This window comes from Artibeus jamaicensis, unplaced genomic scaffold (genome assembly GCF_021234435.1).
Source record: "Artibeus jamaicensis isolate MK-2021 breed Jamaican fruit bat unplaced genomic scaffold, CSHL_Jam_final contig_2259, whole genome shotgun sequence".
Taxonomy (NCBI): domain Eukaryota; kingdom Metazoa; phylum Chordata; class Mammalia; order Chiroptera; family Phyllostomidae; genus Artibeus; species Artibeus jamaicensis.
The window spans coordinates 4,523,885-4,551,335 of record NW_026521468.1 but is presented as its reverse complement, the minus strand read 5'-3'; the positions used below and the strand labels follow the sequence as shown (position 1 = coordinate 4,551,335).

At 60.9% G+C, this 27,451-nt stretch overlaps 1 protein-coding gene across 1 annotated transcript in view; it reads right to left on the bottom strand.

Annotated features, from left to right (window-relative positions):
* TTYH2 (tweety family member 2) overlaps window positions 1–23,395 on the bottom strand; it is a 28,605-nt gene extending 5,210 nt beyond the window's left edge. Inside the window, exons 1-10 of the mRNA XM_037167280.2 lie at window positions 23,206–23,395; window positions 16,776–16,948; window positions 13,222–13,333; window positions 8,756–8,976; window positions 5,812–5,907; window positions 5,338–5,410; window positions 1,615–1,684; window positions 1,320–1,375; window positions 730–822; window positions 425–517 (exon numbers count right to left, since the gene is read on the bottom strand). Coding sequence (XP_037023175.2) covers window positions 425–517; window positions 730–822; window positions 1,320–1,375; window positions 1,615–1,684; window positions 5,338–5,410; window positions 5,812–5,907; window positions 8,756–8,976; window positions 13,222–13,333; window positions 16,776–16,948; window positions 23,206–23,334 — 1,116 coding nt within the window. The 5' untranslated portion in view covers window positions 23,335–23,395. The remainder of the gene's footprint in view (window positions 1–424; window positions 518–729; window positions 823–1,319; window positions 1,376–1,614; window positions 1,685–5,337; window positions 5,411–5,811; window positions 5,908–8,755; window positions 8,977–13,221; window positions 13,334–16,775; window positions 16,949–23,205) is intronic.
* Window positions 23,396–27,451: the final 4,056 nt, after the last annotated feature.

Genomic DNA, 27,451 nt, shown 5'->3' with positions numbered 1-27,451 from the left:
ACCTGGTCTACTGCTTTGTGGGGAGGGGGGGCTCCCATACTCCTAGTGTGTTCCCTGCATTAGTGTCTGACCGTTCAAATTCCCGGAGAGAGATGGCCCTGGCAATGAGATTGGGATGCCCACTTGTAACCCAGGGAGGTGGATGGGTTGACCAGATGGCCATCGCCAGTGTTCTACAGGTGACCTGATCCAGTCCTGCTACCTGGCTCCCAGGTACGTTCACGGGGTCTCCCTGTCTCAGTTACTGGAAAGAATCAAGAAGCCAAGCACCTCTCCCGCCTTCCTGTTGTCCAGCTTCCTCCCCACGGCCTGGGCCCGCAGGGAGCCCAGGGGATCTCTCTTCCAGCCCCTCTTGGCTTCTCTGCGAACATGTGGCGGCCAGGGCCTCCCTACCCCTGCTCACCCCCCAGGGCCAGCCCGGCACCTTGTGCAGCCCGCGACAATCCAACATGGCTGTCAGCTGCTGAAGGCTGGATTCCGAGGAGTTTAACAGGAGCTGGATTCTGATCAGCTCATTCTGGCGAAGGAGGAAGAAAAGAGGCAAACAGACAGAGACTGAGCGGTGGGGGCAGGGCTTGTGGATAAAACCACAACCGGCAACCTTTAAAGCCAAATGAAGGAGCCAGACTATGGAGGGACAACACTCTCTACAGCCTGGCTCTCCGACGCCCTGGCCTGGGGCTCCCCCCGCCCCCCCGTTCCAGCGTGGATGCTGGGGGACCACCTCACCTCTGCTGTGGGGAAGATGGGCACAGCAAACTGCAGCAGTCCCGCCACCTGGATCTGCATGGCGGTCAGGGAGCGCTGGAAGGCGGTCAGTGCCTGGGCCAGGACAGACCGCAGCCCCATGGTGAGGTTTCGTTTCCCAAGCCCCCCAGCTGCCGAGGGCCAGTTCCTCTGCAGCCCCCCTCCCGCCGCGGCATCTGCTCTCACATCCCTGACTACGGCCTTTCCTGCTTGTGGGAAAGCTTCCCCTCATCCCTCAGGCTTCTTGAGAGGCCTCTTGCTTCTTGCTACTCAAAGTGGACCTCAGACTGGCCGCACCTTGGAACTTATGAGAAATGCAGACTCCCAGGCCCCACCCCCGACCTGCTTTGCAGCATCTGCGTGTTAACTGCACTCTGGGTGCTGGGTGCACGTGTGGGAAACGCTGACCTACAGGTTGACCAAGAGCACTGCCTCCCTCTGAGAACCACAGTGACGCAAAGAACACCCAGCCAGCCACCTCCACCCTCCCGGTCAGGGCCGGGGCTGCAGGTCTAGAGAGAGCACGCTGACGAAGGGGACAGTGGGCGGGGGGCGGGGGGGGGGCGCCGTACCTGCTGGAAGGGGCTGCTCATGCTCTGATCGCAGTACAGGTAGTAACGGGTCACCTCTGCAAGGCAAAGACGACGTCAGGCAGGGGACCAGGCCCTCATCCATCCTCAGTGGCCAGGCTACTCCCAAGCCCCTCAAGGAGACAGGTTGTATGAAATGGCCCAGAGGTGCCGCTGGTCCCGGAGTGCGGGGTTTGGGAGGGACCGGGTGACGACTGGGCTCAAATGGGTGGGTAGCGCACTGTCGGGCCGGCCAGAGGCCAGAGTGGCTCTGACCAGAGGCCTGCGAGCTCCTTACCTGCGCTGAGATGGCCCTCGGTCATGTTCAGGAGGAAGGTGTCGGGGGCTGTGCAGAAGTCACTGGCGCCCTAAGCCGGGGAGAGGTAAGATGGGTGGGGGAGGCCATGGCACCAGCGCCCTGGGAGGACCCTGTGCCCTCGGCCCCGGCCACTTGGATCTCTGGGCTCCGTCCCCGGCAGATGAGAACACTCAGAAAACCCAGCCCCCCTGGGTTTGAGCCCTGGCTCTGCCCTGACTTCGGGCAAGTGACTCATTCTTCCTGTGTCTCAGGTGCCTCCTCTATAATGCAGAGAGAAAAATACCGTCCCCTATGAATTAATCTACGTAAAGTACCCCAAGTCTCCAATGCCTCTTCTGGGAGGGCCTGGGGCCGCCTGGGCCGAGGGTAGGTTGCAGGACGGGCGTTGGGGAGTCATTTGCGCATCTCTAGTTTATTTTTTGTCTTGCTGGTGTCAAGCCCCCCCACACTCGGGGGTGTCAGTCTGGGAAGCCTTCCCAGGACTGACTTTAACGAACTAACTCTGTTGGGGCCGAGTCCATCGCTGAGCTTTTGAAGGCAGGTCCTGCTCACGCAACCATGTGGGGCTGGGGGTCAGAGGGCATGAGCTCCAGTGGTGAGCTGGCGGCTTGGGCCACACGGCCCGGCCTGGCTAGGTGACCACAGGGAGCAGCTCCGGGCCCTGGGAGAGGTGGCAGCAAGAATGTCGCCCTCTGAGCCAGCCATCCCCAGATCAGCTGGGGTCCAGTAAAGGGGACCCCCATTTCTGAGAGCAGCCAGGGTAAGCTCTGGTCCTCTGGCCGGGTCCTAGGGGGCCACTGCTGTCCCAGAGTGTGCTCCTAAGCAGGGGACCCCTCCCCATGGCCCTGCACTGGCCAGTGCCTTGTTCCCCTGCAGGAGAGGCTGCCTCAAGTTCCACTCTGGGCCATCACTCATTCATCCATGGAGTCGACGGACATTCGCCGAGTACCTACGAGGTGCCATGCCCTGTGCTAGGCACGGGAGGCAGTAGCGAGCTGTACTGACACTCACGGCCTAGAAAGTGGATGTATTTGGGGACAAACGAGCCCCTCCAGGCACAGCGCCCCCGCCGAGCCCTATGCACACACGCACCAACACTAACAGCCAGGTGCTCAGGGTCTCCAGAGAACCGCTCTGCACGCAAACTGCTGGCGTGCATCGGCAAGCAGACTGGTCTTCTGCTCTAAATCGGAGCCGCAGGGCCAGCTGGCCCAGGTGCACCCCACCCTGTCGCTGGAGAGAGGGCAGAGAGAGGGGGGCCACCCCGAGTTGGGGACTCAAAGAGGGGCAGGAGGCCCTGTCAGAGGCTCCACCGGGGACATGGCCTCCCTGTCCCCTCCTCAGGCCAGTCCTGCCCTCAGACTCTCCCGTGAGGACTCAACTTTCCTGCCATCGAGGACATGGGAGGAAAGGGCCCAGATGTGTGTTGGGTGGGCAACAGGGATGAGGGTGGGCGGGGAGAGAACGGGCCCTGAGCACAGTTAGGGCAGGTGGAGGAGCCACCCAGTGCCCAGCCCAGGTGGTGGCGGAGCCTGTGGGCAGTTCCTGGGAGCAGAGGTGACAGTTTGGAGGACTCAGCTTGACCCTCACATAGTGACAGGAACTGTGTGGTAACCAGTGGTGGCTACTGTTCACCGAATATTTCCTGCATGCCTCCCACGACTGGCCACCCACCTGACCCCACCTACAAGCCTTTGTGGTGAGGGCTGTGACCCGCTTCGCCTCACTCTGGGGAAAGCCGAGTCCTGGGGAACCTCCGTGACTCCCCCAGGGCTGCACAGCTGGGAGGGGTGCCCGGATTCCCAGGGGGCCCCCCCACCTCAAGCTAGTGCTGGTGTGCAGCCAAAGCTCCTGTGGCCCCATCCTTCCTTGGGGAAGTTCTTTCTGGGAACAGCAAAGGCAGGGGGTGGGGACAGGGCAGGGCACAGTGGCCGTCCTCGGGCCCCACAGCTCTCAAAAAAAAAAAAAAAATCAGGCCTCAGAGGGAAGGGGCGGGAGGCCACACAAAAGCTGCCGGCCCAGCCCGTGACAGCCTGCTGCCCCCCCCAGCTCCTGCCCCCCCCTCCCGGCTCCTCCCCCCCCACTGCCTATTAAAATGCAGCAGGCTCTGCAGCCCAGTCAAAGGCTCATTCATACTGGCTCTGGCACGGGGGGCCTGGCCAAACCAGTCAGGAGAAGGCCTTTCTCTCGGAGCCCTTGCATTCCACAGTGCCCAGCTGGGAGATGAGATCGCCTCTGGTTTCCTTGGACACCAACGCCCAGTGAGAAGGAGCCGGGAGGGGGCTGCTTCCCAAAGGGCGGCTTATGGGGGCAAGTGGGATGCTGCTGCCGCTTCCACGAGGCCAAGGCTGAGGCCGAGGCTGCCCAGGTGGCAGGAGGGGCCCAGAGAGATGCACCACGTGGGAGCTTCCCTTGTCCCCGAGGAGAGGCAGCTGTGCCTGTCGCTCTGCCAGCAGTCACGCCCCTGGACTGTGTACAGCCCTCCCCGCTCCCGACAACGTCAGGATGCCTTTGGCTCAGTGCCCACCATCCGACCTGCCCTTCCCTGTACCTGGAGGGGCCCCCGCCCTTGGGACACGGGTTCATGCCTGTCCAGCTCTCCCTCCTGCCCAGAGGACACTGCATGGTTGGGGGAAGACATCACACAGGAGCTGCCTGCCTCCTCTCCCTTCTGGACCAGCTCTGCTGAAAGCTGCCATGCGCCAAGCAGCACCAGGATCCATTCATTCTGTGGGCACCATGGGTGAACTGCCCAAGGCCCGAGCTCCCGGCCAGGCCCCGGCCACCGGGCGAGGCTTGAGTTTGGGTGGAGGGCTTCCAGCAGGAGCCCCGTTCTTTTATCTGCAGGAAGCTTGGGCCGGACAGATGCAGGGCACGGGGTCAGTCTATGGCCCTTGAGTTGGCCAGGGGTTCTCCAAGATCCCCCGGTAAATCCTGCCACCCCCCAGCAGGCACCTCTGCAACTATCCGCCCACAAGTCTGTCTTCTGCAGGCTGCCACTCAGTCAAGAACACGTCCTCACACCTGGCACCACTGACTGCCCCAGAGCCAAGCAACAGCTGAATGAATGAATGAATGAATGAACGAGTGACTCATGCACACAGCGTAATTCAAACACCTCCATAGGAAGCTCCCCCACCTGTGCTTTTTTGCTTTTTAATATTTTGAGGCACCGCCTCCATGAACTTGCATCCCTGTGTGTCAGACTGTGTGTGAGTTCAAGGGCAAGGGGCGGAGCCAGCTACATGCCACCTCCCACATTCCCAGTGGTCTGGTGTGCGCAGCTGCAGCCAGGGTGGGGGGCTCCTCGAGCCCGAGGGCCAGACCCCGCCCACCCCACCGGAACCAGAGAGAAGTCACCTGGCCACCATGCATGTCCTTACAAGTAGTGAGCAGCTGGCTGGGAACGGGCCAGTGGGGTGACAAAGGGACAGGCTTCCGATGTCTTCCCTCGGCTCTGGCCCTAAATGCTTCATGATCTTGTGGAAGCCCCTTTCCTCTCCCTGGGCTGTGTCCCCATGAAGAGTGACGGGCCTGATGTGAAAAAGCTCAGCCCCTTTGGTTCCGAGATGCTGGGGTTTTAACTTAGGGACCGAGGCCGGAAGCTGACCCTGCCCTAGGGACACTGGACAGGACACACTGATGTGCCACCCACCCGAGATGGCCCTGGTCAGGCCACCCCCACCCCACCCCCACACTCACCACTGCTGCAGCGGTGTCCGCGGCCATGGATGCCCAGCTGAGGAGCAGGGCCAGCAGCCCACAGCACAGCATCCTGGAAGAGAGGCGGCCGAGGGTGGGATCCAGGCAAAGGCCGGGGGACAGGGGACCCCCAGACGGCTGTTGGCCCACCAACTTCAGCGTGAACTTGCCTTTGCTGGCCCCTGCTGACTTCTGGGACAGGGAGACTGACCAAGCCCTGGGATTAGGCCCCTGGGCTGCAGAGACAGCTGCGAGAACACTAGCTGAGGGGGGTCCTGGTTAGGGATGGCGGGAGGCTCTGCTGCTTGGGCAGGCCCAGGAGGGAAGGGACACAGGGAGGAAAGCCCAGTCCTTGCTTGGTGCCCAGATAATGAGCTTGTGGCCATTGCCCCCAATGCAGCTCTCTGACCGTGGTACCGTTGCCCCACACGCCTGCCCCATCTTTGTCCCAGGGCCGCAGGCAGGGCTACTCACAAGGCCAGGATACACCTGGAGCGCCTGGCCAGTCCCAGGCAGGCGATGAAGCAGATGACCAGGTCCAGGATGAAGAGCAGGAGGTAGGAAAGCCACCTGGGAGGAGGGTGGGGAGCGTTCAGGTGGAGCAGAGCGAAGCTCCCCGCCCAGCAGGCCCGCCGACCCTCCGTTATGACAGCTGCCTAGAGCAGGGGTGTGGGGCGGAGAAGGGACTTCTCCCAGTCCTCAAAAGGGAAGTCTTGTACTAATTATTCTTCTCAATGCAAGAGCCAAATAAATTCATTGGCTCCTTCTCCCCAGCAATGGTGTTCAAGCTTCGCTGATACCATAAAGAGGGAAAAGAGCCTAAAGTGTGGGTAGGAAGTGGGATGGAGCTGGGAGTAAGGGACGGCGGGGGTCCTAGGGGGTGGGGGGGGCACCCTGGAGGCCACGTGGCAGCCAAGTGCATCCTTTCGGCCCCCAACGCAGCCCCCTCAAACCGCTCACTCCCTGCACAGAGCAGGGCGGGCCCCCTGCCAGGTGCCCAGGAACGGAGTTGGGGGCCCTGGGGCAAGTGCAGAGCCAGCTCTCTAATAAGACGAGGCCACCAGGAGCCACTTTTCTTAGAACCTGGGGGACCATCTGGTGTGAGGACCCCACATTCACAGATTGGAACACTGAGGCCACGGCCCCGAGCCTGGCCCAGGAATGGCCTGACTCTCCACCTCTTCCAGCCTCCCGGCAAGAGACCAGGCCCCTCTCAAAGCCCTGGTTTCACGTTTCAAACCCAAAGGTTTCTTGTTACTTCTCTCCCCCTCTGCAGGAAATCAAGTTAGGATTGCTTCTAACTCACTCTCCAGGAGGAGGGCTGCACCTCCAGCTGAAGGAGTTCCAGGAAACAGCTCTAGGAGGCAGAGGCATTTTCCCAGAGGAGCCGGGTGATGACCGGGGGATGTATTTCCAACCAGAACGGGGCTCTCCGGAAGCCTCTCTGGCCCTGCCTCCCCCAACCCCTCCCACATCCGGCCTCTGTTGAAGCTCTCAGTTGCTCACTCTGTTGCAAGAAACCTTTCCAAGAGAGTAGTCTGTTCAGGCTTTTTATTGCCTCTAATACTTAGCCAGGCCTTGAATGAAAAGTGCTAAAATATAATTGCTTAGCTGGATGGCTATGCTTTAGAATCATCCAAAAAGCAAAAATGGGGAGGCTGTCTGGAGGAGACCCAGCCCAAGGCTGGTAGTTCAAGAATAAAATAACTGAGATACCCTGGCCCTGGCTGCGCAACTCAGCTGGTTGGAGCCTTGTCCCAGTATGCCAAGGTTACAGGTTTGATCTCCAGTCAGGGCACATGCCTGGGTTGTGGGCCAGGTCCCCAGTAGGGGGCGCTTGAGAGGCAACCAAGTGATGTTTCTCACGCATCCATATTTCTGGGCAGTTGGCACCACCCTCCCCTCCCCTTTTAAATGAAATCACTTTAAAAATAAGTTCCTTTTGATATAGAAATCCTGACTTATTTCCTCCTAGTCATCTTCAAAATGCCCACGCCTGGTCCTTAGGTGTGCTCACCCCACGGTGGGTCCGCTCAGATGGAACAGCAGGATGGAAATCGATGGCCACGTTTGACCTTCCCGACCTCTCAGGAAACAAAAAGATTTCGAAGGCTCAGGTAGTGAATGGCCCTCATGTCACAGGACTAAGCAGATGCCACTGTTTGGGGTCACAGATTACAGCCTTGGAGTTGACGGCGTCTTTCTGTCACATGGGAGAAAGGTACTGTTGCCCTTGAGCATTCGCCTGGTGGGAAGCTGGACCAGGTCCCTCTCAGTCCGCCATCCATGACACCCTGGGAGTGCAGGGGCTGGATGTGCTGCAGGGGGGTGATGGGGAGATGGGGATTGATATTCTGACCATGGTGGGGGGGCTCCTCCTCATCAGGGCCCTGCCGTCTGTCTCCTGCCTCGGGGGAGGCGAGAGCCCAGGGCAGGGAGGTCTCTGGCCAGCGGCCACCAGGAGCATTTTCTACAGTCCTCTTTCAGCCTGGGTTGGGGCTTTCTCATAAAGGGGAAATGAATCCAGAAAACCAGGGTAAATTGTGCAATATTGCCGTAAAGGCTCTGACCTTTGCGAAGGGCTTGAAAAGGAGCCAACAAATGTGTGGGGAGGGGTTCCAAAGAGCTGGTACTTGTGGTCAGGATTCAGTATCCGTTCCGCCCTCACATCACCAGCCTCCGCCGCACTGGGCTCTGGGCTCGGTGACGTGCCCGTCCCGAGTGCGCGCCGACCCTCGACCAGCAGACACCCGAAGCCCAGACCGCTGCCTCCCTCCTTGGCTCTCCGCCGAGTGACCTTCACTAGACCCCGCACAAGGGGGGAGGGAAGGGCAGCTGGTCCCTGGTCAGCTGACCTGTGTCCAATGTCTTCACCTGGGATGGGGTCTGAGGAATGCGGAGGCAGGGAAGACATACACAGACCCCCGGGGGACAGATGACGTGGGTGTGAGTTTGCACACCTGAGCTCGGTGGCACAGGCATTGCTGGTCTCCTGCAGCCCCCCAGCACTCAGGCCGGGGGGTCTCTGGGCTTGCGAAGCAACTGCCATCAGGGGAGGCTCTGTGCAGGCACAGTGGCCACCATCTCCCTGACCCCTGCATCCTGCAGCTGAGCCGGTAGATGCAGGGGGTCCTGCCCCATAAACCTCGGCAGGTGAGGAACATAAAAACCCCTTGCACTTGACCCAGCCCCAGCTGGGGAGAATGCTGGTCCCCGGGACCGCCATGCTGTGTGCCAGGAGGCTGTGGCACATGCCCATCCCTCGGCTCCCGAAAGCTCTCGTGGTCTCTGATTTCGGTTAAGGGCTTATTATGACCTTCTGGTGGCACTTCCCTGCCTGGGCCCCAAGACGCAGGCTTGGGTGAAGGAAGCCAGTGCAGCCCTTCTGCCCCGCCTCTGCCCCCCGCCAGCCCCTCACCTGTAGTACTCCACGTAGCCAGTCTGGTCGGCCAGCTCGGTCAGCTCGGCCGTGACCCCTGTCCACACGGGCACTCCCGACAGCTGGGCAATAATGTTGCTGGCCATCCGCTGCAGGAACTTCAGTGTCTGGAGGTAGTCGCCCCGGGTGGCAAAGATCTCGCTAAGCCGGGCCAGGTGCTGCTCCAGGTCCACCGTCATCTTCTGGGTGGTTCCGGACACCTAGGGAGAGGCTGAGGTTGGGGATCTGGCCCAGGGTGGAGGCAGCGGGCGAGGCCCAGCCCTTGACTCTGACTCTGGAGAAGGCCTGTGAGCGGTAGAGGACAGCTGCTTGGGAGCGGAACAGCACCGCCAAGTGCTTGCCGCCGCCCCCTGAGGGGCTCAGGGGGCTGCTGCCCGGAGGGAAGGTGGATGAGAGAAGCCCTATGACCCACCCAGCCCTTTTGTCCCTGCATCCAGGGGACAGACCCCGATCTGGCCGGAATGAGGCCCTTGGCCCCAGGCCCAGCACCTTACTCTAAAGGGGAAATGAATGAATACCCAGGTTTCTTCCCTGCAGATTCTCTTAAAACTTTAAACACTTTGGATAATGGGTTCTTTTTTTGAGAGGAATCACATGTTTTAGCTGAAGAGTCAGTCTGCAGCTGCCTGACCTTTTCTTCCCTAAATGGGGTTCGGGAATACCCCACGAGGGAAGCTCTGCCGTCCGCACGCAGAGCTCGGCAGCTCAGACGTGAGGTCCCAGTGAGACCCAGGGGTGCCGCCCACGAGCCCCCAGCGCATCCCTCCCTCTGGGCCTGCTCGGGCCGGTGCGTTGGCACCAAGGGGAAGAAGAGCTCTGCTGATCTGAGGTCGTCAGGCTAAAACCAGCAAGCACCATGGCTGGAAGGGGGTGTGTGGCTGATGCCAGGCCCGGAGGGAAGATAAAAATGACTCCGGAGAAGGGGCGGGCCCTTCCCACAGTCCATGCTCCGCAGGAGAAGCTGACGACACCCCTGATCAAGGCGGGGTGGGGCCGCGGCTTGGCCTTGCGGGTTTCCACATCTGCACTGCTCTCTGAGTTCCCGGTTCCAGAAAGAATAGCCCTTTGTCTCGCTGTTTTATTTTTTCACCGTCAGCAGCTGGCTCCCTTCTCCAGCTTGTTCCCAGTTCTCGCAAGTGGGTTTGGCACTCGGAGATACCAGGGTGCAGAGGTGCCCACACCTTAGCCATCTGGGGGCCCTGAGCTTCACATGGGCGGGAACCGTGTGGGAATCAACACAGAAAGTAAACCTCGCCTCGATAAGCTGGCCTGTGTTACTTCCGGAAGAGCAACGTCCACATGTGTTGCAGCCAGGGATCCAGAAGGCGCAACCGTTAAATGATAACTTTCGAGAAAACCTCGTGCTGCGTGAGGTTTCCATGTTCCTGTACTATGTACATGAGGGCAAAGTAAAAGATCCATAAACTTTTTCTGTAAGACCACTTTTCCCCTTCCACGGCTCTACATGTTTAACTTCTCTATTTTCTTAAATCCCTCCTTGGATAAAAAACAAAAGCCGGTGACATGCTCCAGGCCCCTCCTGATTGTTCTGTCTTTTCACATAACAATAAAAAAAAAAAATGAAAGCACAATCCTGACCTACTTACACCCCCTTCTCCATGCCACCCCCAGACTCTCAGATGGTCGGCACAGACAGAGCTCCCAGCAGGGCGGCAGAGGGGGGACACCCGGACGTGGAACAGGGTCAGTGGACAAGAGGGCCAGCTCAGCTCCCCGGGCTGGGGTGGGGTGAGAGGCCAGTGAGCAGGTGGGGGCAGCTGTCCCATTGGACGGAGTAAATGGAGCGGTGGTCCTGGACCACCAGCAGCAGGGGCATCGGCCGGGAACTCGTTCTAAATGCAAATCCCCAGCCCCACGGAGACCTACAGGATCAGAAACCGGGATGAGGCCCGCCCTCCGAGAGGAAGGACCTTCTCTACTTAATGAGATTTTCTAGCAGGGCAGCTGAGCGAGGAGTCGAAGGGGTGCAGCCTGGGCAGGGGGGTGGGGAGGAGCCCCATCCCAGACTCTTGCAGACCCCCCCTGCGTCCTAGTTCTTGCTCTGAAGGCACCAGCTTCCAGCCTGGGCCAGGGATGCCACCTTCTTGTGCCCCAGCTGCTCTGCCCACGGGCCTGCTGCAGGCTTACATGAGAGCCCCTGAGGCTGAGACCCCGAGGGGTGAGAGGTGCTCTGGGTAACTGGGGCACGGATGGGGGGCACTGGATCCCGCGAAAGGACCACTGGCACTCCCAGGTGACCCTTTCTGACCCCCCACGTCACAGCGTGTAGCCGATCTAGAACCCTGCTCCACCAGCCGGAGCCTTGAGTCTGGGCGCCCCCCCCCCCCCCAGGCTCATGTGAGGGGCTTCTGGCCCAGGAAAGGAACCCGGGGAGGCCGGACTCACTCTGACTCAAGTCCCAGTCACCTGACCTGCTCCCCATGTCCTCCCCGCCAATTCAGGCCTTCTCTCCTCTCTAAGCTGATTGTGGTAATATGGCTAATTATAGCAGTTACAATGACGGCTCTCATCGTCACTCTCACCCCTACTCAGAGGGTACATTGCAGACCACCAGGCACTGTCAGGGACGGTGTCTCATCTAACATCATGTATCTGACATGCAGCTTGCACCCCTGGGATCTGGGTGCCCTCAGGATCTGCCGCCTCCCCGGGAGCCCCTGGGGCGGGAACACTGGGTGCCCAGCCCAAGGCCCAAAGCAGCCCTGGAGGCCCTGCCTCTGGTGGAGCCCAGGAGCCGGGAGACCTTGGGGCTCAGCCAGAGGAGGCGGGAGGTGGCTTTTGTCACAATGGAAGACTTTCCCGCTGGCTGGACCATCACAAAAGCTGGGGGTTCCATCCTCCCTTTTCAGAAATGGTGGAGAGAGGACGAGGGGCTGACCCCAGGGACAGACGGAGGCCCTCCCTTTGGGAGCATGAGAGAACCGGACCTGGCCCCGGGCACACACCCCTGGCTGGGCGGATGGACCCTGCGGGGGTCTCTTTCCCAGCTCCCCTCCCTGCACAGCTCTCCTCCTGTGGGATCAGGGCATCAAGCACTCCAGTGCTCCCGTTAGGACGGCCCTGGGGCTTTCTCCCTCAACCCCAGGGGGAGACAAGGCCACTCTGTACAATGGTGATGAGCCAGCCAGTGAAGGTCACGGGTCTGGGACTTCCCTGGGCAGGGGATTCTCCTTTCGGGGCTGAGTTCCTCCTCCAGGGTCCTGATGCTGCTGTGTGGAGGAGGGGGAGGAAGAGCCCAGAGGATGAGCTCCCAGCAGCCAGGTCACCCTAGGCCTCCTTGCACCGGTCAGCATGCACTCGGCCCACGAGACCACCCTCGGCTTCCCTGTCCGCGCCATTTGTCCTCCCCCCACAGAGCTGCCCAATCCCAGCGTTCGGAGAACTCTCAGTCCCCAGGGACAGGTCCCAGCACACACAGGCATGTGCCCCTCAGGACCCCAGAAAGGCTCTCTCAGAGGCCAGAGCCACTGCCCCCTGCCGTCTGGGTGCTGAGAAGCAGCCCTGCTGTCCCTTTAAGGTGAGCCCCTCCTGAAGGGCTGAGAGATTAAGGCCTAGAGGAGCTTAAGGGAGAAGGAGAGGCAATGAGGTCAAAGCCTCCTCCAGCGGTGCCAGGACAATGTCCTAAGGCTCCGGCTGGGGCTGCCTTTTACGGTTGAGGCTGCCTGACCCCAGTGGTCCACTGGCTCAGGTCACCCATGTCCAAGGACCGGTTTTCCTGACAGCTGGAGCCTGCCTCTTAGGGTCACCGGGGCTGCCTAGAAAACCAGCCCACAGGGACCTGGTGCTTCCGACGGTCTCCAGACATTTGACAAGACCCAGGTTCCCCGCCCTCCCGGCCTCCGTCACTCAGGCCGGGCCGAGGGCTCAGCAGAGTAGCTCTTTCGTTCCCTGAATGTCCGCCTGGCATCTCCTCTGGCCAGCCAAGCACAGCCTTTCACCCTGAGCTGTCAGCTGGACCCACGGCACCTAGGAACCAGAGCCGGAGGACACCTCGCTGGGTTTTGGGCAGTCTCCCCAGCCCCCCTCCCCCACTGGGGGCACCGACCTGTTTATGAAGAACTTTTCCCTTGACACCTCCTGGATCTCACAATAGACTATGTGCAGCACTTAATGTGGACACAGAAAGAGCACGAGGTGCATTCTCCAAGTTCAGGGTCTCCCAGGCTGAGCGGGAAAGTGTGCAGCTCTCCTGAAGACGAGTGGGATTTGACCCCACCACTGCCCTGTGCCCCCACAGGATCGTCCTCCTTCAGCCCCCACTCACATCCCTGCCTGTTTGCTCCTGGCAGGACCAACTGCGGCCCCCGAAGAGGGCGGCCAGCCCTCCTGGGCGCCCAGCTGGCAGGACTCTGACTGCAGCCCCTGCCCTGACCACACCGGCCCTGCGGACACCGCCCGGCCCGGCCAGCCACCCAGAGTCTTACCAGTGTGTCGATCCCGGAGAAGGTGTGGTTCGCGTTGCCCAAGGAGTAGATCAGCTGGTACACCCCATCATTGGTCTCGCTGTTTCCATAGAAACCAATGCCCACCGCAGCACTAGGGGAAAGACCCCAAATGAAGTTAGAGGTGACACCAGAGCATTTTTTTAAGCATACTATTTTTAAGAGTAGGTTTAGGTTCACAGCAAAATTAAATGGAAAGAGCAGCGATGACCCATATACCTCCTGCCGCTCCCCCAAGGTTCCCCGACTTTCAGCAGCTCCCCCCAGAGCAGAGCAATGATTACAACCGACGAACCCACGTCAACACATCAAAGCACCAAAGTCCACAGGGCACATTCGGGTTCACGCTCGGTGTGCATCCGGGGGCGGGACGAGGTGCCATCACAGGCGTCCACCATTCAGGGCCAGGCAGCGCATTTTCCTGGTCCTCAAAGTCCTCTCTGCTCCGTCTCTTCACGCCTCCCTCCTCCCTGGCCCCTGGCAGCCACGGACCTGTCACTGCCTCCAGGGTTTTGCCTTTTCCAGAAGGACACACAGTGGGAATCGTGGGGTGGGCGGCCTTTTCAGAACGGCTTCTTTCGCTCACTAACATGGGTGTAAGTTGCCCCCGTGGCTCCCCACGAACGGACGGCCCGATTGTTCTGAGTGCTGAGCGTCTGGAGGGGCCGCAGTTTCCTTGTCCGTCCGCCTGCCGAAGGACATCTCAGCTGCTTGCAGGTTTTGGTGGTTATGAACAGAGCTGGTCCAATATCCGTGGAGGGCAGGTTCTCCACTTTACCTGGGACACTATTTCCTGAGGGCTGGGTAGGGGACGATGTCTAAAGTTCCAGCAGGTGGGGTGGGAGGTGAAGGTTTGGGGCCAGCATGTCCCTGGCCTGGCCGGCTAGCTCGAATGTACGGTTCATTTTTGCAGCAGGAAGACTCCAGCCCTCCAGTGTTGCGGCTCCAAAGGCTGGTGGCCGGCCGGCCCAGGACCCTGTGTCTCCACCAGCTAGCTCCCCAGGTGTCTGAGGTCTTACACAGCTGGGCTGGGGGACCAATGCGGTCGCCTGAAACCACACTTGTCTCTCTTGAAGCTTCCAGGGGTCGGGGACTCCCTGTCCATTCTCTACCTTCTCCCCATCCCTGTACCCCTGTCCCAGTGAAACCCTCCAGCTCTAGAAAGTTCCATTTCATACTGGGCCAAAGCCCATCCCCTGAACCAGGCCCTTGCTGCTTCTCGGGCATCCTCTGGCGCAGCTCGGAAGCCTCCACCTCTGCAAGGTGCCCCATCAGACCCCCAATCCTGTCTCTGGGTCACCCCCTCTCTCTTGATCCCAAGTCAGACCCTCATCTACCTTGTCACCGTCCCTGCACCCCTCGCTGACCTGGGGGTCCCCCAACGCCCTGGGTTCCCTCCTAGGAGCTGCCATGAAGCCCAGTCTCTCCTCCTCCCTGGGCGCTGAACTGGTTTGTTCTGTTTTAACGAAGGGAAGCACTTTGTCTCTGAAACTTCACCTGGTTGGTTTTAGTCCAACATTCCAGGCTGAACACATCATCTCAAACCCTGCCTCTGGCATCTGTCACATCTACGCGACCCACCCGCTGGGGGGGTCCATGTGAAATGTTCACCGGGCAGCCTCCTGAGGTTTCCCCCAAAACACGCCAGTCCTGCGGGGGGACAGATCCACACACGCGTGCATGTATGTTGCCCTTTTTCCTTTAAACAGGACAGGAGCTAGGATGCGGTCTCCTGGGAGACCGTGACAGCAGCCTCATTCCTGGTGTCCTTGACCCCTACCTAGTTCAGCGCTCCTCAGGATGGGGCCCAGGGAGCACAGGGCAGAACCGCCCGGAGTGCCTGTCGGAAGTGTGGTCCGGGAACGCCTTTCCCGGTGCACCAGGAGCTACAGGAGGCAGGGATGGTGCCTGCCTCTCGTAACCCCCGCTCCCTCTCACCCGGCACAGGTAACACGTGGAATTCTCTAGACCGAGTCCTGCCAAGTGCCATCCTTCTGTTCTGAGTTTTCCTTTATCGGCAGATAATTGATTTCTTACTGGAACTGACCCTCCAAAGTTATTTTTTACTGCTCTGCAGTTTTCTTCGGTCCTTTGTCGTGTTTGTAAAAGATTCTGAGTCAAGACCTGCCTGGTGTGGCTCAGTGGGTTGAGCCCTGGTCTGCGGAATGAAAGGTCGCCAATTCAATTCCCGGTCAGGGCGCATGCCTGGGTTGCAGGCCAGGTCCCCAGTTAGGGGCAACCAATTGATGTTTCTCTCCCTCTCCTCCCCTTTCTCTAAAATCAATAAGTAAAATCTTAAAAACTAAAAACAAACTGAGCTCACAAGAGAGGGCTCCCTGTGTGTCAGCACTCTCTCCTGTTGCCGGTCTCACGTCCCGCCTCTCCCGCCCGTCCTCAGTCCCCGGGGAGACTGTCCAGTGCTGGGGTGACGCTGAAGGGGCTGCTCTCTGCGGGGAACCCCACTGGCCTTCAGACTCCGGATCTGGGGTAGGGCGCTTGCCTTCACGTCTATGACTTGAGCCCCGGCCGCCTGTCTCACCCAGCCTGGCGTCCCGCCCAGGGGATGCGCCAGTGCCTCGTCAGCCCCGAGACGCTGCAGGCAGGACGCGCTGGTGAACGTGCCCTGACAGAGGAAGCTGCAGCGGCGGGGTGAGCCTCCTGGGACGCGAGGCCCGGCGCCCTCACTCCCGGGCTCACGGAGTACCCCTCTGCTTTCTGTCCTCCTGCAGTCGTTCCTGCTACAACTTGCGTGGAATGGATGCTAAGTCATAAGGGACTCTACCCCTGGAGGGTGACCACCCCCAGCAGGTCCCTGGGTGGAGACCTGAGACTTTTGGAAGAAACCACTGTAGATAGGAAAACAAGAAAAATGCCCCACGTCACAACAGGGCCAGAGTGAGTGTGGACTTCTTGCCCAGAGGTGGAGGTCCACTCTTCCTCACCCGAACCGAAGAAGCCCCTGCCAATGGCAGTAAGTGAGCGCTATCGGTCCAGCCGGAAGGTGGGACAGATCTGGGCTGGGGTGAGACTTCCTGTGACCTCACAGACTCCAAGTGGCAGCTGGGAGGGGACAGGGACCCAGACAGCAGAGCTCCTCGGCCATGTCACTCAGCATACGGAGCAGAGAGCTACCTGTGGGGCTGCCGGGCTGAACAGACTCACACCTGGGCAGGGGGTGGGCAACTAGGGAGGTCCTCATCATCCATCTAGGCCTCTAATTCCTGTTGCCTTGCAAGAAAAGGGACAGAGCTCACCCTAGGGACAGGCTCTCTGACTGAGGTACCCTGAGCTCAGGCAGGAGAACGTGGCCAGAAAATGACATATCAGCTGCTTGGGGGTTGTGGGGAGAGCTGGTGGTGGAGGGGTAGAAGGGGTAGAAGGGGTAGAAGGGGTAGAAGGGGTGTCCCGGTCACGGGCTAACTGTCGGCAAGACGCAGGGGGTCAGGCCCGCCTCCCACCCACGGGGCCTGATTCACCTCGTGCACAGGGAGAACCGAGAGCCACACACGTCAGGCCTGGCGCGGAGGGACACTCACCAGCATACGAGCCCGGCCACCACAGCTGACCAGGTGACACAGCAGGACTTGCGCAGCTTGGTCTGCGCTGCGCCGTCCTGTCTGCAGCAGCACACGCAGACCAGGTTGGCCGTGAGGAAGACGAGGTTCAGGCCCAGGCAGACGGCGGCCACCAGCCCCAGGAACAGCAGCGACTGCAGAGGCAGGGGACCGGGGTCAGCACTGCTCCCACTGGGTGGGGCTGGGGGTGTTGGGGAAGGGTCCAATCCTCAGGCCCGGAGCTCCCACGGGGTGATGGGTACGGGAGCCGGGACGAGTGAGGTGTTTGCCGTCCTTCCTCCTGCTCTGAACACAGAGCCAGGCACTCGGGCAGGGTCTGGGGAGGATCGGAGAACGATGAACAGGCAGGCTGTGGTCAGCTGGGCAGGAGGTGAGGGCCGAGGAACAGCTGATGGATGGCCCTGAGGCCCACGGCTGACATACCTGGATGACACATGGACTAGTAGGCCTTGCCTGATGGGTGTCCACTGGCAGTGAGGGCTGTGGGTGACAAGTGCGACTGAGGGAGGCAGACAGGGAGAGGGACATCCCTGTGAACCGGGGCATGGAGGCCTCCTGGAGAGCTCAGAAGCCCAGAGGGACTTGTGGCCTGGCATGTCTGCTTCCCCGGAGTCTTGTCCCAGGTGTTGGTGTTCATCCAGAGAAAGGAGAAGCCAGCACTGAGCTGGGGGGGGGGCAGCCCTGAGTTAGGGGGGCGGCGAGACGTCAGCACACACACTTACAGAGTCCCTCTCACCACATCTGAACAGGAGGACAGTGACCCCCACGTGCCAGAGGCGGTAGCAGCACCCCGAATTCTGTACGGGGAGAGGTGCATCCTCAAGCCCACTGAGAACCTCAAGGGCCTACAGAAAGCTGCCGTCTGTCAGGGGGCCTGCGCCCCACGCTGCGCCCTCCAATCTCTTGTCCAGCCAGATGGGCACCAGATGGCACCCAGATGGGTGGCCACCGGCCAGGGTTGGACCTGGCTGTCAGTCAGGCTCCTGCAGTAAGAACCTCACTCAGCTTTGCACCGGCCCCCCAGCGGGTTCTGGTCCTGGGCCCCTGGTGCTCCGGTCCAGGCTGTCAGGGGTGGGGAGCATGTTTCAGGGAACCGCCATGCTGGTCAGCAGAGTGGGGGACATGCTGGGGCCTTTCAGAGCTCAGGGGAGGCAAGCCTGGTGCAGGAGACAGCCAGAAGACACGCACCATGGAGACACGTCTGGGAACCGGAGGCTGGGGCTGCAGCCCCAGCGCCCCCATTTCAGTGGTGAGGCCACCTTCTGGGTCCACCCGCCCTCCCAGGGCCTGCTGGGCAGCTCGGCCCCAGGGAGGGCTCGGGGTGACTTTGGATCCCTGCCTCCACCTGCTCTGCTGGTCACCTGGACCAATGGGTTTCTGAGCCTCAGGGACAGATGGCCATCATGGTGGGGACATCCCAGAAGATGGAAGAGACGGCTCATTTGGGAGCGGGATGTAAATGTGACTTGAAGTGTGGCTTTCATCTTCACTGGAATAAATGTCACAGGTGTGACCAGGAACTTGCCCCCCGACTTGCCATGTGGATGCTAAGTCCCCTCTAGGCCAATGGGGGACCAGGCCTAGCAGACCTGCCCATTCACTGGCTGGACGTCCTCACAGTGAGGCAGGGGGAGGGTCCCTGGCCCGGACCACCAGGCCTGCCCACGGAGGCCCCTGCCCTGTGGGACAATGTGAGGGAGCTTCCTGCCTCCAGCCCACGGCATTCTGGGAAGTCCCTGCAGCCTCAGTCAGACCAGGGTCAAGGGGCCAAGCACAGGGGCGGTTTGGAACCTCACTACTCGGAGTGAGGTCACGGGCCCGGCACTGCTGCCGCCTTCTGGGATGGAGGGTCTTGGTGGTGATGTGGGCTCTCAGGTCCCACCATGGACCCAGAGAATCGGGGTGGCATCTGGAGACACCCAAGGTGACTTGTCCCTCATTCAAGTCCGGGAAGCACTGATCAGTGTCACCAGACTTTCTCACCCTTTCCCACGAGGCTCAGCCTCTCCTTCAGACTGGCTGAGCAGGGACCGGCACCCTGCCGGCTGAACCGAGCAGGGGGCAAAGTGCCGGGTTCTGTCCTGGCTGCCCCCTCGCGGGCCTCTGGTGCCCCGCGCTGCTACAGCCCAGGGATCCCATAACACCTAGCAGACCAGGGGGCCACGTGCAGGCCCCACACCCCGCCCAGCAGCCCCGCTCCTGCCTGTGCACCTCGCGGGAAGGAGGGCTCGCCCCTGCGATGGGAGACGCACATGAAAACCCACAGCAGCTTAATACAGAGGCCACGCCGAACGCCAGACTCACCCCAAACGCCCACAGTGAGGGCGGAGACACAGAGCGTGTGCCACAGCCACAGCACGGAACACGCCGCAGCCACGAAGAGTGGACGGCAGCTGCCCACGACCACGTGGGTGACCCCTGGATGCCATGTCGAAGGAGACAAAACAGCAGGGACGGTACCCTTCGATTTTTGTAAACCCCAGAGTCAGAGAAACACCTCCGTGGTGATAGAGGCCTAAGGCTCTTACGCCATGTGCAAGGCGTAAGGGGCGGAAGGAAGCCCCAGGTGTAAGCCCTGGGCCAGGGCTCGGTCTCCCGCATCTCTCCTCATCAGAGTGACTTAGGTTACCTCTGGTTTGTCGCTTTGCAACGAGAAACCCAGAGCGGGAACCCAGGACCCAAGCTGGGGCAGCAGCGGCCAATGTGCATTCTGGGAATGCTGAGGCTAAAACTGGACCCCAAGGGGCTTCTGCACTCAGTCAGTGGAGGAGGAGCAACCACCTGAGCCCCTCTACCCCAAGACCCTCGGAGAGAGAGTGAGCCAGCCTAGGGGTGAGACCAGGAGGGGAGCTGGAGGCCCCGGATTGGGAAGGGTTAAGTGCCAGCCTGTCCCCCCCAGGGCTGGGAGTGGGGGAGGGTGCAGCGTGACTGTCTGATGACCATGACTCAATGTTCAGGCTGGATGAATGGGGCTTCCTCATCCCAGGCTCCTCTCAGATCCTTCTGGGGGGTCCCTGCCTGGCCTTTCCTCCTGAGACCTGCCCCCAAGGTGGGGAGGGGAATAGTTCGGGGATCCTGTAGTTCTGGCTCCAGGCCCCACTCTGTCCCCTCCCATGGCTTGGGGACACACACTTGGCACTCTCTGGGGGAGTCTATAAACAGAACCACCCAAAGCCAAGACATGAAAATACATGCCTAAACATGAACAGCGAACAACATGCCTGCTTCTTCACACATGTCCCAGAAGAGTGACTGGCCCGCTGACCAGGAGGGAGGCCGGAGGCACACACGCGGCTCCTGCACGGTGACAGAGCAACAGGACATGTGTGCACAGCCTTCTGGAGCCCACTAACACACTGGCAAATCTCAAGCACATTAGCTCACTTGTGTCTGGTCTCCCCGTGGGTCGGGGGGCAGGGGGTGGTAGGAGCAGCAACTGAAGGAGGAAAGTGAGGTGGCTTGTTCTAGGAGACCCGGCTGGAGGCAGTGCCAGGGGCCCTTTCTGCTGTCCCCACCTCTGCCCAGCAGACACGCCCGGCCAGCAGTGCTTGTGGCCATTGACGGGGTTCCAGGCCCTGGTCACGTGGCTTATACCCACTAACTTATGGGGTTCACTATCAACTCCGTCTCCGCTCCTTCTCGCCAGTCGAAGGGGAGGAGACTCAGGCTAGGATTTCGGGGCCACTTCCCCTCTGGACAACAGCCAGGGTGGGCGGCCTGACACTGGGGGCCCGGCGGGGCCAGGGCTCCCTTCTCCACCCTGCTCGGCTCACCTGGCTCTGCGGACTCCAGTGTGACCTCTCCAGGACTTGAGCAAGGACCCGGGGTCAAGTCCACTGGGGCGGAGGGGTGGAAAAAGGACACACTATTGGGGGCCTTCCACTGCTCCCCAAGACCCCAGAAAGTGAGTGGGAGCCCTTGCTTCCTCAGGGAAATGTGGGAACTGGGGGGCTCAGGACAGTCTATTCACCAGGTGGCCTGCTCGTCATCTCCTTCCCGCGATCTGCTCCAGGCCTGCCCCTGCTTGCATCTATTGCCACTCAGTCCCTGGTGCACGCAGGTGCACAAAACACACACACACACACACACACACACACACACACCCTGCACCACCAGCTGGCACTGCTCAGGTGTGCAAGTGGTTTTCCAGTTTCTCTGGTCAGTGTCTGCGGACTTCTTCCCTCTATACCCGCTGTGGTGTACGTACTTGAACACACTGCTGAACCCGAACACTAGTCTGAGTAACAACTCATATCACTGGTCCTACCATGTGCTGGGGGACCCTCTAGGTACTAAACATGTCACATGGGACACCTCGTTTAATGTTCACAGGTGAGAGAGGACAGGCTCAGAGAGGTACAGACACCTGTCCTGGTCATGTGCTGTTAACCGGCCTGCTGCCCGACTCTGGATGTCACCGCCACTTGGGAGAAAGGGGATGTCCAGGACAGACAGCAGGGGAATTACCAAAATAGGAGCCGCCTTAAATAACACCCAGAGCCAGACTGCCCATTCCGGCCCAGCCCAGCCCAGCCAACTCAGCTCCTACTCCATGTCCTTAGGAAGCCTGAGTGGGACAAGGAGCGTGGGGTGGGGCTGGGTGTCTGGCTGCCCAGGAGCAGTGGCGCACAGGGAGGCGATGCCCTCTGGTCATCTGGTGCCCAGCAGTGTGCCAGGCTCCAAGTTCCGGGAGGAGAGGGCCAGGGCTGTGAATGGACCCTTCAGGCTCAGATGCCGCACCTCTCCATGGGACTAAGGGGGATGGAGCAGGCTCAGGCCGAGCAGGCCACAGCTGCTGGAAGCTGCTGGCCAGACAGGTGCTGTCTCTGGGGGCCTCGGGGGTGAGCCAGCTGACCCAGTGAGGAGTGTAGCTTTCCTCCAGTGGAGGGGGGAAAACTATGACTGGAGACCCTGGGTGCAATGACGGGGGACCTGAGGCACAGGATTTGGGATGGACACACATGCACACATGCGCACACACACATAACACAGCTGTCTCTGAAATCTCATCGCCTCTCTTCCTGCAAGTATAGGAAGGGGGAGGGAAGATTCCCCAGAGCCGTCCCTGTCCCCAGAGGCTAGAGGCCTTCTCACCACACTGACTTCCACCAGTGGGGCTACGGGAGAGGGCGGGGCAAAACATGGGAGAGGGCGGGGCAAACACGGATTAGGAGGGAGCCTGGCCAGGCAAACCCTCGGATCTGCCTACTGGAGGCTGGGAGGGTAATGATTCTTGCTCCTTCTGGAAGGGCCGGCGCCTGGGGGCCTGAGGGCGACAGGGGTTATTATTAGAGTCCCTGACCCCCTCCGGGATTAGGATCCCTGTCCCCAGGCCTGCAGGAGGAAGACCTGGCAGGAAGAGGCGAACAGCTGACCGCATACTCGGCCTCCGGCTGGCCCTACCGGCTGGCCCGAACAAACGGCCCCACACAGGGGAACAGTGCCTGAGAACCTGACACTGCAGGCCGGCCGCCCCAGGGTCAAAGTCCCGAAAGGGCCCCAAAGCTCTGATAAAGTAGGCCCCGCCCCGTCCCTGGCTGCCCAGCCTAAATCTTTGATTCTGCAGAGAACCGAGTCAGTTGGGTCAGGCCAGACCTGAGAAGGCTGGGAGATTCTGCAGTTCTGCTAGGGACCAGAAGTCTGGGGAGCCCCCCACTCCCCCCACCCCGCCCACGGGGTGAAAGTCCAAAGAGGAAAGGACAGCAGTGCAAGGAGCAGTGGGGAGGGTGGTGTCTAGCCAAGAAGCCGAGAACTCCAGCATTCGGGGTCCAGGTGTATTTGTAGTTGGGGGGTGGGGGTGTGTGTGAGGAGGGCGGGAGGGTGCCGCCATCCTTCCCCCTAAACACCCACACGTGTCTGTGGGTTCTCAGGGGACCAGGGGGAAGTCACCCCTTCAGCCTTCCCCAGCCCTGCTGCCTTTCAGGAGTGGCCCAGGAAGAGGTATTGGCAGCGGCTCTCACTCTGCAGGCCTGGGCTGGGGAGGCGGGGTGCTGCGGGGTCCAACTTGGGAGACTCCCCTTATCTTCTGACCAAACTTCTCCCAAGTCTCCCAGCCCCGGAAAGAGAGCGCTTGTCTCGAAACCGCAGGAGAAGGAAAACGCCGGGAGCCCCCGGCCCGTGCAGGAAATACCCGGGTGCAGGCACAAAGGCCCTCCCTTTGGAGGCTCAGCTCCACCCCCCGCAGGCAGACTCCGCGCCCTTTCCCACCACCGGCCGAACTCTCGGGCCCACGAGGTTCCCAGACAGGAGGGCCCAGGGCCCGGGGTCCTTCGGGAAAGGGGAAATGGGGTGAAGAGAAGGGGCTGCGGTGGAGGGGGAGGTCTGAGAGGCTAGCTGAGTGGTGGGCTGGGGAGGAGGAAGGGGTGGCTCCGGTTGGGGTGGCGAGCCTCACCTCCTGGTAATTCTCATCGCGGGGATTGAAGGTGCTGTCCACCCGCTGCAGGCGCAGGCCGAGGTGCGGGACGCTGTGCAGCCACACCACCCACCAGGGCGCGATGTACTCCACGCGTGCGGCCGGCATGGCTCGGCCGCGAGAGCCTGCTCTGTGCCGCTGCCCCAGCCGCCAGCAGCCCAGGAAGCAAGCGGGCCCCAGGCCCCGCCCCGCTCCTCCCAGGCCCCGCCCCGCCCCGACTTCGCCCCGCCCAGATCCCCGGCCCGCTCCCCCGGCCTTGGCCCCGCCCCCTGGGAGCCAGCGAGCTGCAGGGCGTCCGGCCCGAGAACCTTTTTGCGGTCTGGGATCTGTGCTGGCCCTATGGAGAAAAGGGAGGGAGAAGTGAAAAAAAAATCTGTTTCTTCATAGCACTTTCTAAGCCTCTGGGCTTCTCATTAATTACTTATGATCTAATTAACAACATAAAGTGTCGGTGAGTGCAGCCAGTACTCCTGGCGAGAGAGAGGCGAGCTGGCGGCTCCCAGGGCTTTTAGAGGGCGGGAAACTGAAAGAGGGAGACAAGAAGGAGCAGCGTTCAGTAGCTGTCGCCTAGGCAGCACTGGGGACCGAGGAAAGCAGCGCGATTCTCCCTGGCAGGCGAGGCAGGGCGGGCCTCCTGGAGAAAGGGCCCCTTGAGCTGTCCCGAGCTGAAGGGGAGCGCGTGGAAGGTCAGCAACACCCGTTCAGTGCGCACCCACCGGGCGCCTCCCGATCCTACCAGGGCGCGGTGAGAGAGGACAAGCAGAGGAAGCCCCTGCCCAGAGGGCCGGCCGCACCGCGGGGGGCGGATGGCGACAGCCTACGCACGGGGGTGGCGAAGCGAAGCTAGGGGCTCTTTGGGGAAAAGCAGAAGCAGAGCAGGGTCAGTCGACCAACACAGTAGCGGGCGGCCGCAGACCTGATAAAGCTCGCAGGTGCGCTTCCCCTGAGCTGAGGGTCAGCAGAGGCCCGGGCAGGAGAGGCCGAGGTTCACCAACTGGAAGGAGCGCATGTGACCGGAGAACACGGGGCGGACAGGCAGGCAGGGAGGGAGGGGGAGGCTGGGACGGGTCCAGGGCAGGGCACAGGGACCCTGCCGCAGGGAGGATGGGAGTGGGGGGGAGTTAGGGGGCCGCCAGGGGATGGGGCTTGCGCCCTGACAGCCAGTCTAAGGGGTGGTGGTGAACGGGGCAGACTCCCAGGTTCCCGGCTCCAGGAACCAGGTGGATGCGGGAGTCCGCAAACGCCCACAAACACAAGCAGGTGGACGGCCCTCAGCAGCCCCGTGCCGTCAGAGACCCCCCGGGGCCAGGAGAGGCCGTCCTGTCCCGTGTCCGGCCTCTCCTCCCGGCTGTCAGTGTGAGTCTGAGTTCCCAGAGCTTGATGAGGGAGTGGGGGGATGTTCTCGTCCACGCATGCCCAAGGCTGGTGCCTGCAAGTGGCCGGAAGGCCAGAAAACAACTTTTCTCTCGCAGGGGCTTCCCTTCCTTCCAGAAAATTTGATGGAGCGCCCTCTGTCCTTGGGGAGCAGAAATGAGTGAAAAGCTCAGGCCCCTGTCTGCAGGGGCTCTAGAGCCTGACAGTGGCCGCAGCCCCTGGTCCCACACAGGGTCCCTGTGGGGGAGGGTGGAACAGAGGGGGGGCGGCGGGGGCGGGGCAGGGGTGCTTCCGGGAGAATGAGAGAGGTGCCAGCAGAAAGATGACGAGAGGTGGTCACTCAGGGGACTCTGAGAAGAGGGGCAGTACCTACGAGATCAGGGACCACGGTGGGTGGGGGGCTGAGGGGGAACCAAGTGAGTGCAAACCCCAAAGTCGGGAGAGTGACAGAGAGCGACTGGAAGTGGCAGAGAACAGGTGTGCGGGGGCCGGGTGTTTGAGGACTTCTGGGGGCCGCACACATAGTCTCTATCAAAGTGGCAGCCACACAGCTGTGGGTGCTTGTCAAAATTCACAGACCGGTGCACTGAGCAGTGGTAGCATCACTGTGAATTATACTCCCAAGAAGCCTTACTTTAGAATAAGTACATTTATAAAAAGATAAAAGGCATACCTTTATTTTTTAAGGAAAAAAGAGGCTGGGAGGTAGGCACAAGTCAGGTCCCGCACGGCCCCTAGGCCCTCCCTGGAAAGGGTTTTGGTCTTCGAAGCCACCGCTGCCAGCTGCAGAGGAAAAGGGACTTGGAGCAATCCTGTGGGGCCCTCCATGGGCAGTGACGACAGGCATGACCCAGCCACCGCAGCCCACACTGTCCCAGGAACCTCCGGGATGAGCACGGCCAGGTGCTGTGCACACCGCCCCTCTCCCTCCATGTTGACAGTGATAGACAGCGACATCTGCTGGTCCCTGCTAAGCCTCTCAGGGGACTGGGAGGTTAGAGGACGGGGCATTCCTCTAGAAAGGTTGGGGTCACAACTGGGAACTGTCAGTTCTCTAGGACGCACAGGGACCAGGGACCCCATGTGGGAGGGGTCCACCTCCTGGTAAGTGCAGGGAGTCACGCCCTTGGGACTGACCTTGAATGAGGGTCGGGGCAGCCTTCGTGCTGTGGTCCGGGGCCCCAGGGAGGGCTGGGTGGGGGAGGGGGGCCACACACCCCCTTGGAGGCGGCAGCACCTGCAGAAGCCGGCGCCCAGGGCCGCCGCTGCAGCCTCCTGGGTGCCCGAACCTGCCTGGCTCGAGGGCTCCCCACCAGGCAGCCAGCATTCCAGCCGCTTCCCCGGGGGCCCGTGACCCAGCCCGGGGAGCCGGGGCGCAGAGGTTGAACGGGGCCTCCCGGGACTCGTTGGGGAGCTGAAGGGAGACCAGCACCCCTGCCCTCCCCAAACCGGCACCTGTGGCCTGTCTGGCGCCACCAGAACCAGCTCTTTTAGACTGACAGGCTGACTGCAGCAAGGCAGCAGTGGGCCCGGCCACGGGAGGGCTCAGAAACCCACCTGCGCCCCTGACCAGCTTAACCACGATCTCTGGAACCTGCCTCGGCCACCAGGGCAAATTGTGGCTCCAAGGCGCAAGCCCAAGGTGGAGAGCCGTAGCAGGAAGGACGCACAGAGGGCATGTCTCCTGGGAGCAGGGGCTGGTCTCTGGACCACCTGCCGGGACAAAGGAAGCCCAGCCGGTGCACCTCCCTCCTGGGAACTGAACTTCGAAAGGGGAAGACTGAGCTCAGAGGAGGTGCCTCCGAATCTGGGGCCCTCGAGCCACTGAGCACCCATGCACCCCTCCCCCCGAGGAAACAAACCCAGGTCTCTCGTGACCCAATTCAAGACCTACCTCACGCTTTTAAAACTCTTAACAGAATAGTCAGCGGTCTGAGGCACTTAGCTACTTGGGAATGGACCTCAGCCGGTAAACCCTTTCCCAACCGGCCTGGTAGGTGGCTCATTTATTGGAGTATGTCTCCACCTTGTGGTCAATGCTGACATTACCCCATCTTCATCAGATTTGCTACACCGAGAGCTCTTCTAAACCTTCGATGTTACCTCCTCATTGAACCCTGACTACGCACCACGGAAACAAGCACCGTGGTTCTGTGACACAGGAGTCTGGGAAGCGAGGCCTCGCGGTGCACAGCGGGCCTGGAACACTTTGGGCTCCGCGAACACTGCCTCTGCACGGTGCCCAGGGGCACGGCGACTTGCCAAGATGATGCAGGTTACCAAGTGCTGGAACCAGGATTTAGCCCCCAAGGAGTCAGGCCCGGCTGGGGCCTAAACTGCCCCCCACCCTGGGCTGGGGTTCCGGCTTCCTGCCCGTGTTTGCACTGTGCCCCTCCACACACCCACCGCCCCGGGAACTGGACCTCCTCCCCACTGTGAGACCGCAGGAACCTAGCTCCTCCCCTTGAATGTCAGCTGGTTCCACAGCCTCACCCCTCCCTCCTGTGCAAGGTCTCCTTCCCGGTCTCGGGCTGATTGCACACCGGCTTACTTCCACAAGCATCTGGTCCTCCTGCCTACTTCCATCCACTTATTCTCAAACTTAGGCTGAAGCAAGGAGGGCTCTATGGTCCATTGAAACCACAGCCCAAGACTAGGGGTGCGAGGACTAGGGGTGCGAGGAGGTTGGAGCCAGGACCTCCCTCCCACCCCCGCAGAAGCTGTCACCAGGTAACACTTCCCTTCCCGGTCTTCAAAGATGAGACACCAAGAATGTTTAACATTTTGATACAGGTTAGCGGGTCTGGTTCACTTCAGCTCCTTCGCTGCCAAACCTGAAAGTGAGGCAACC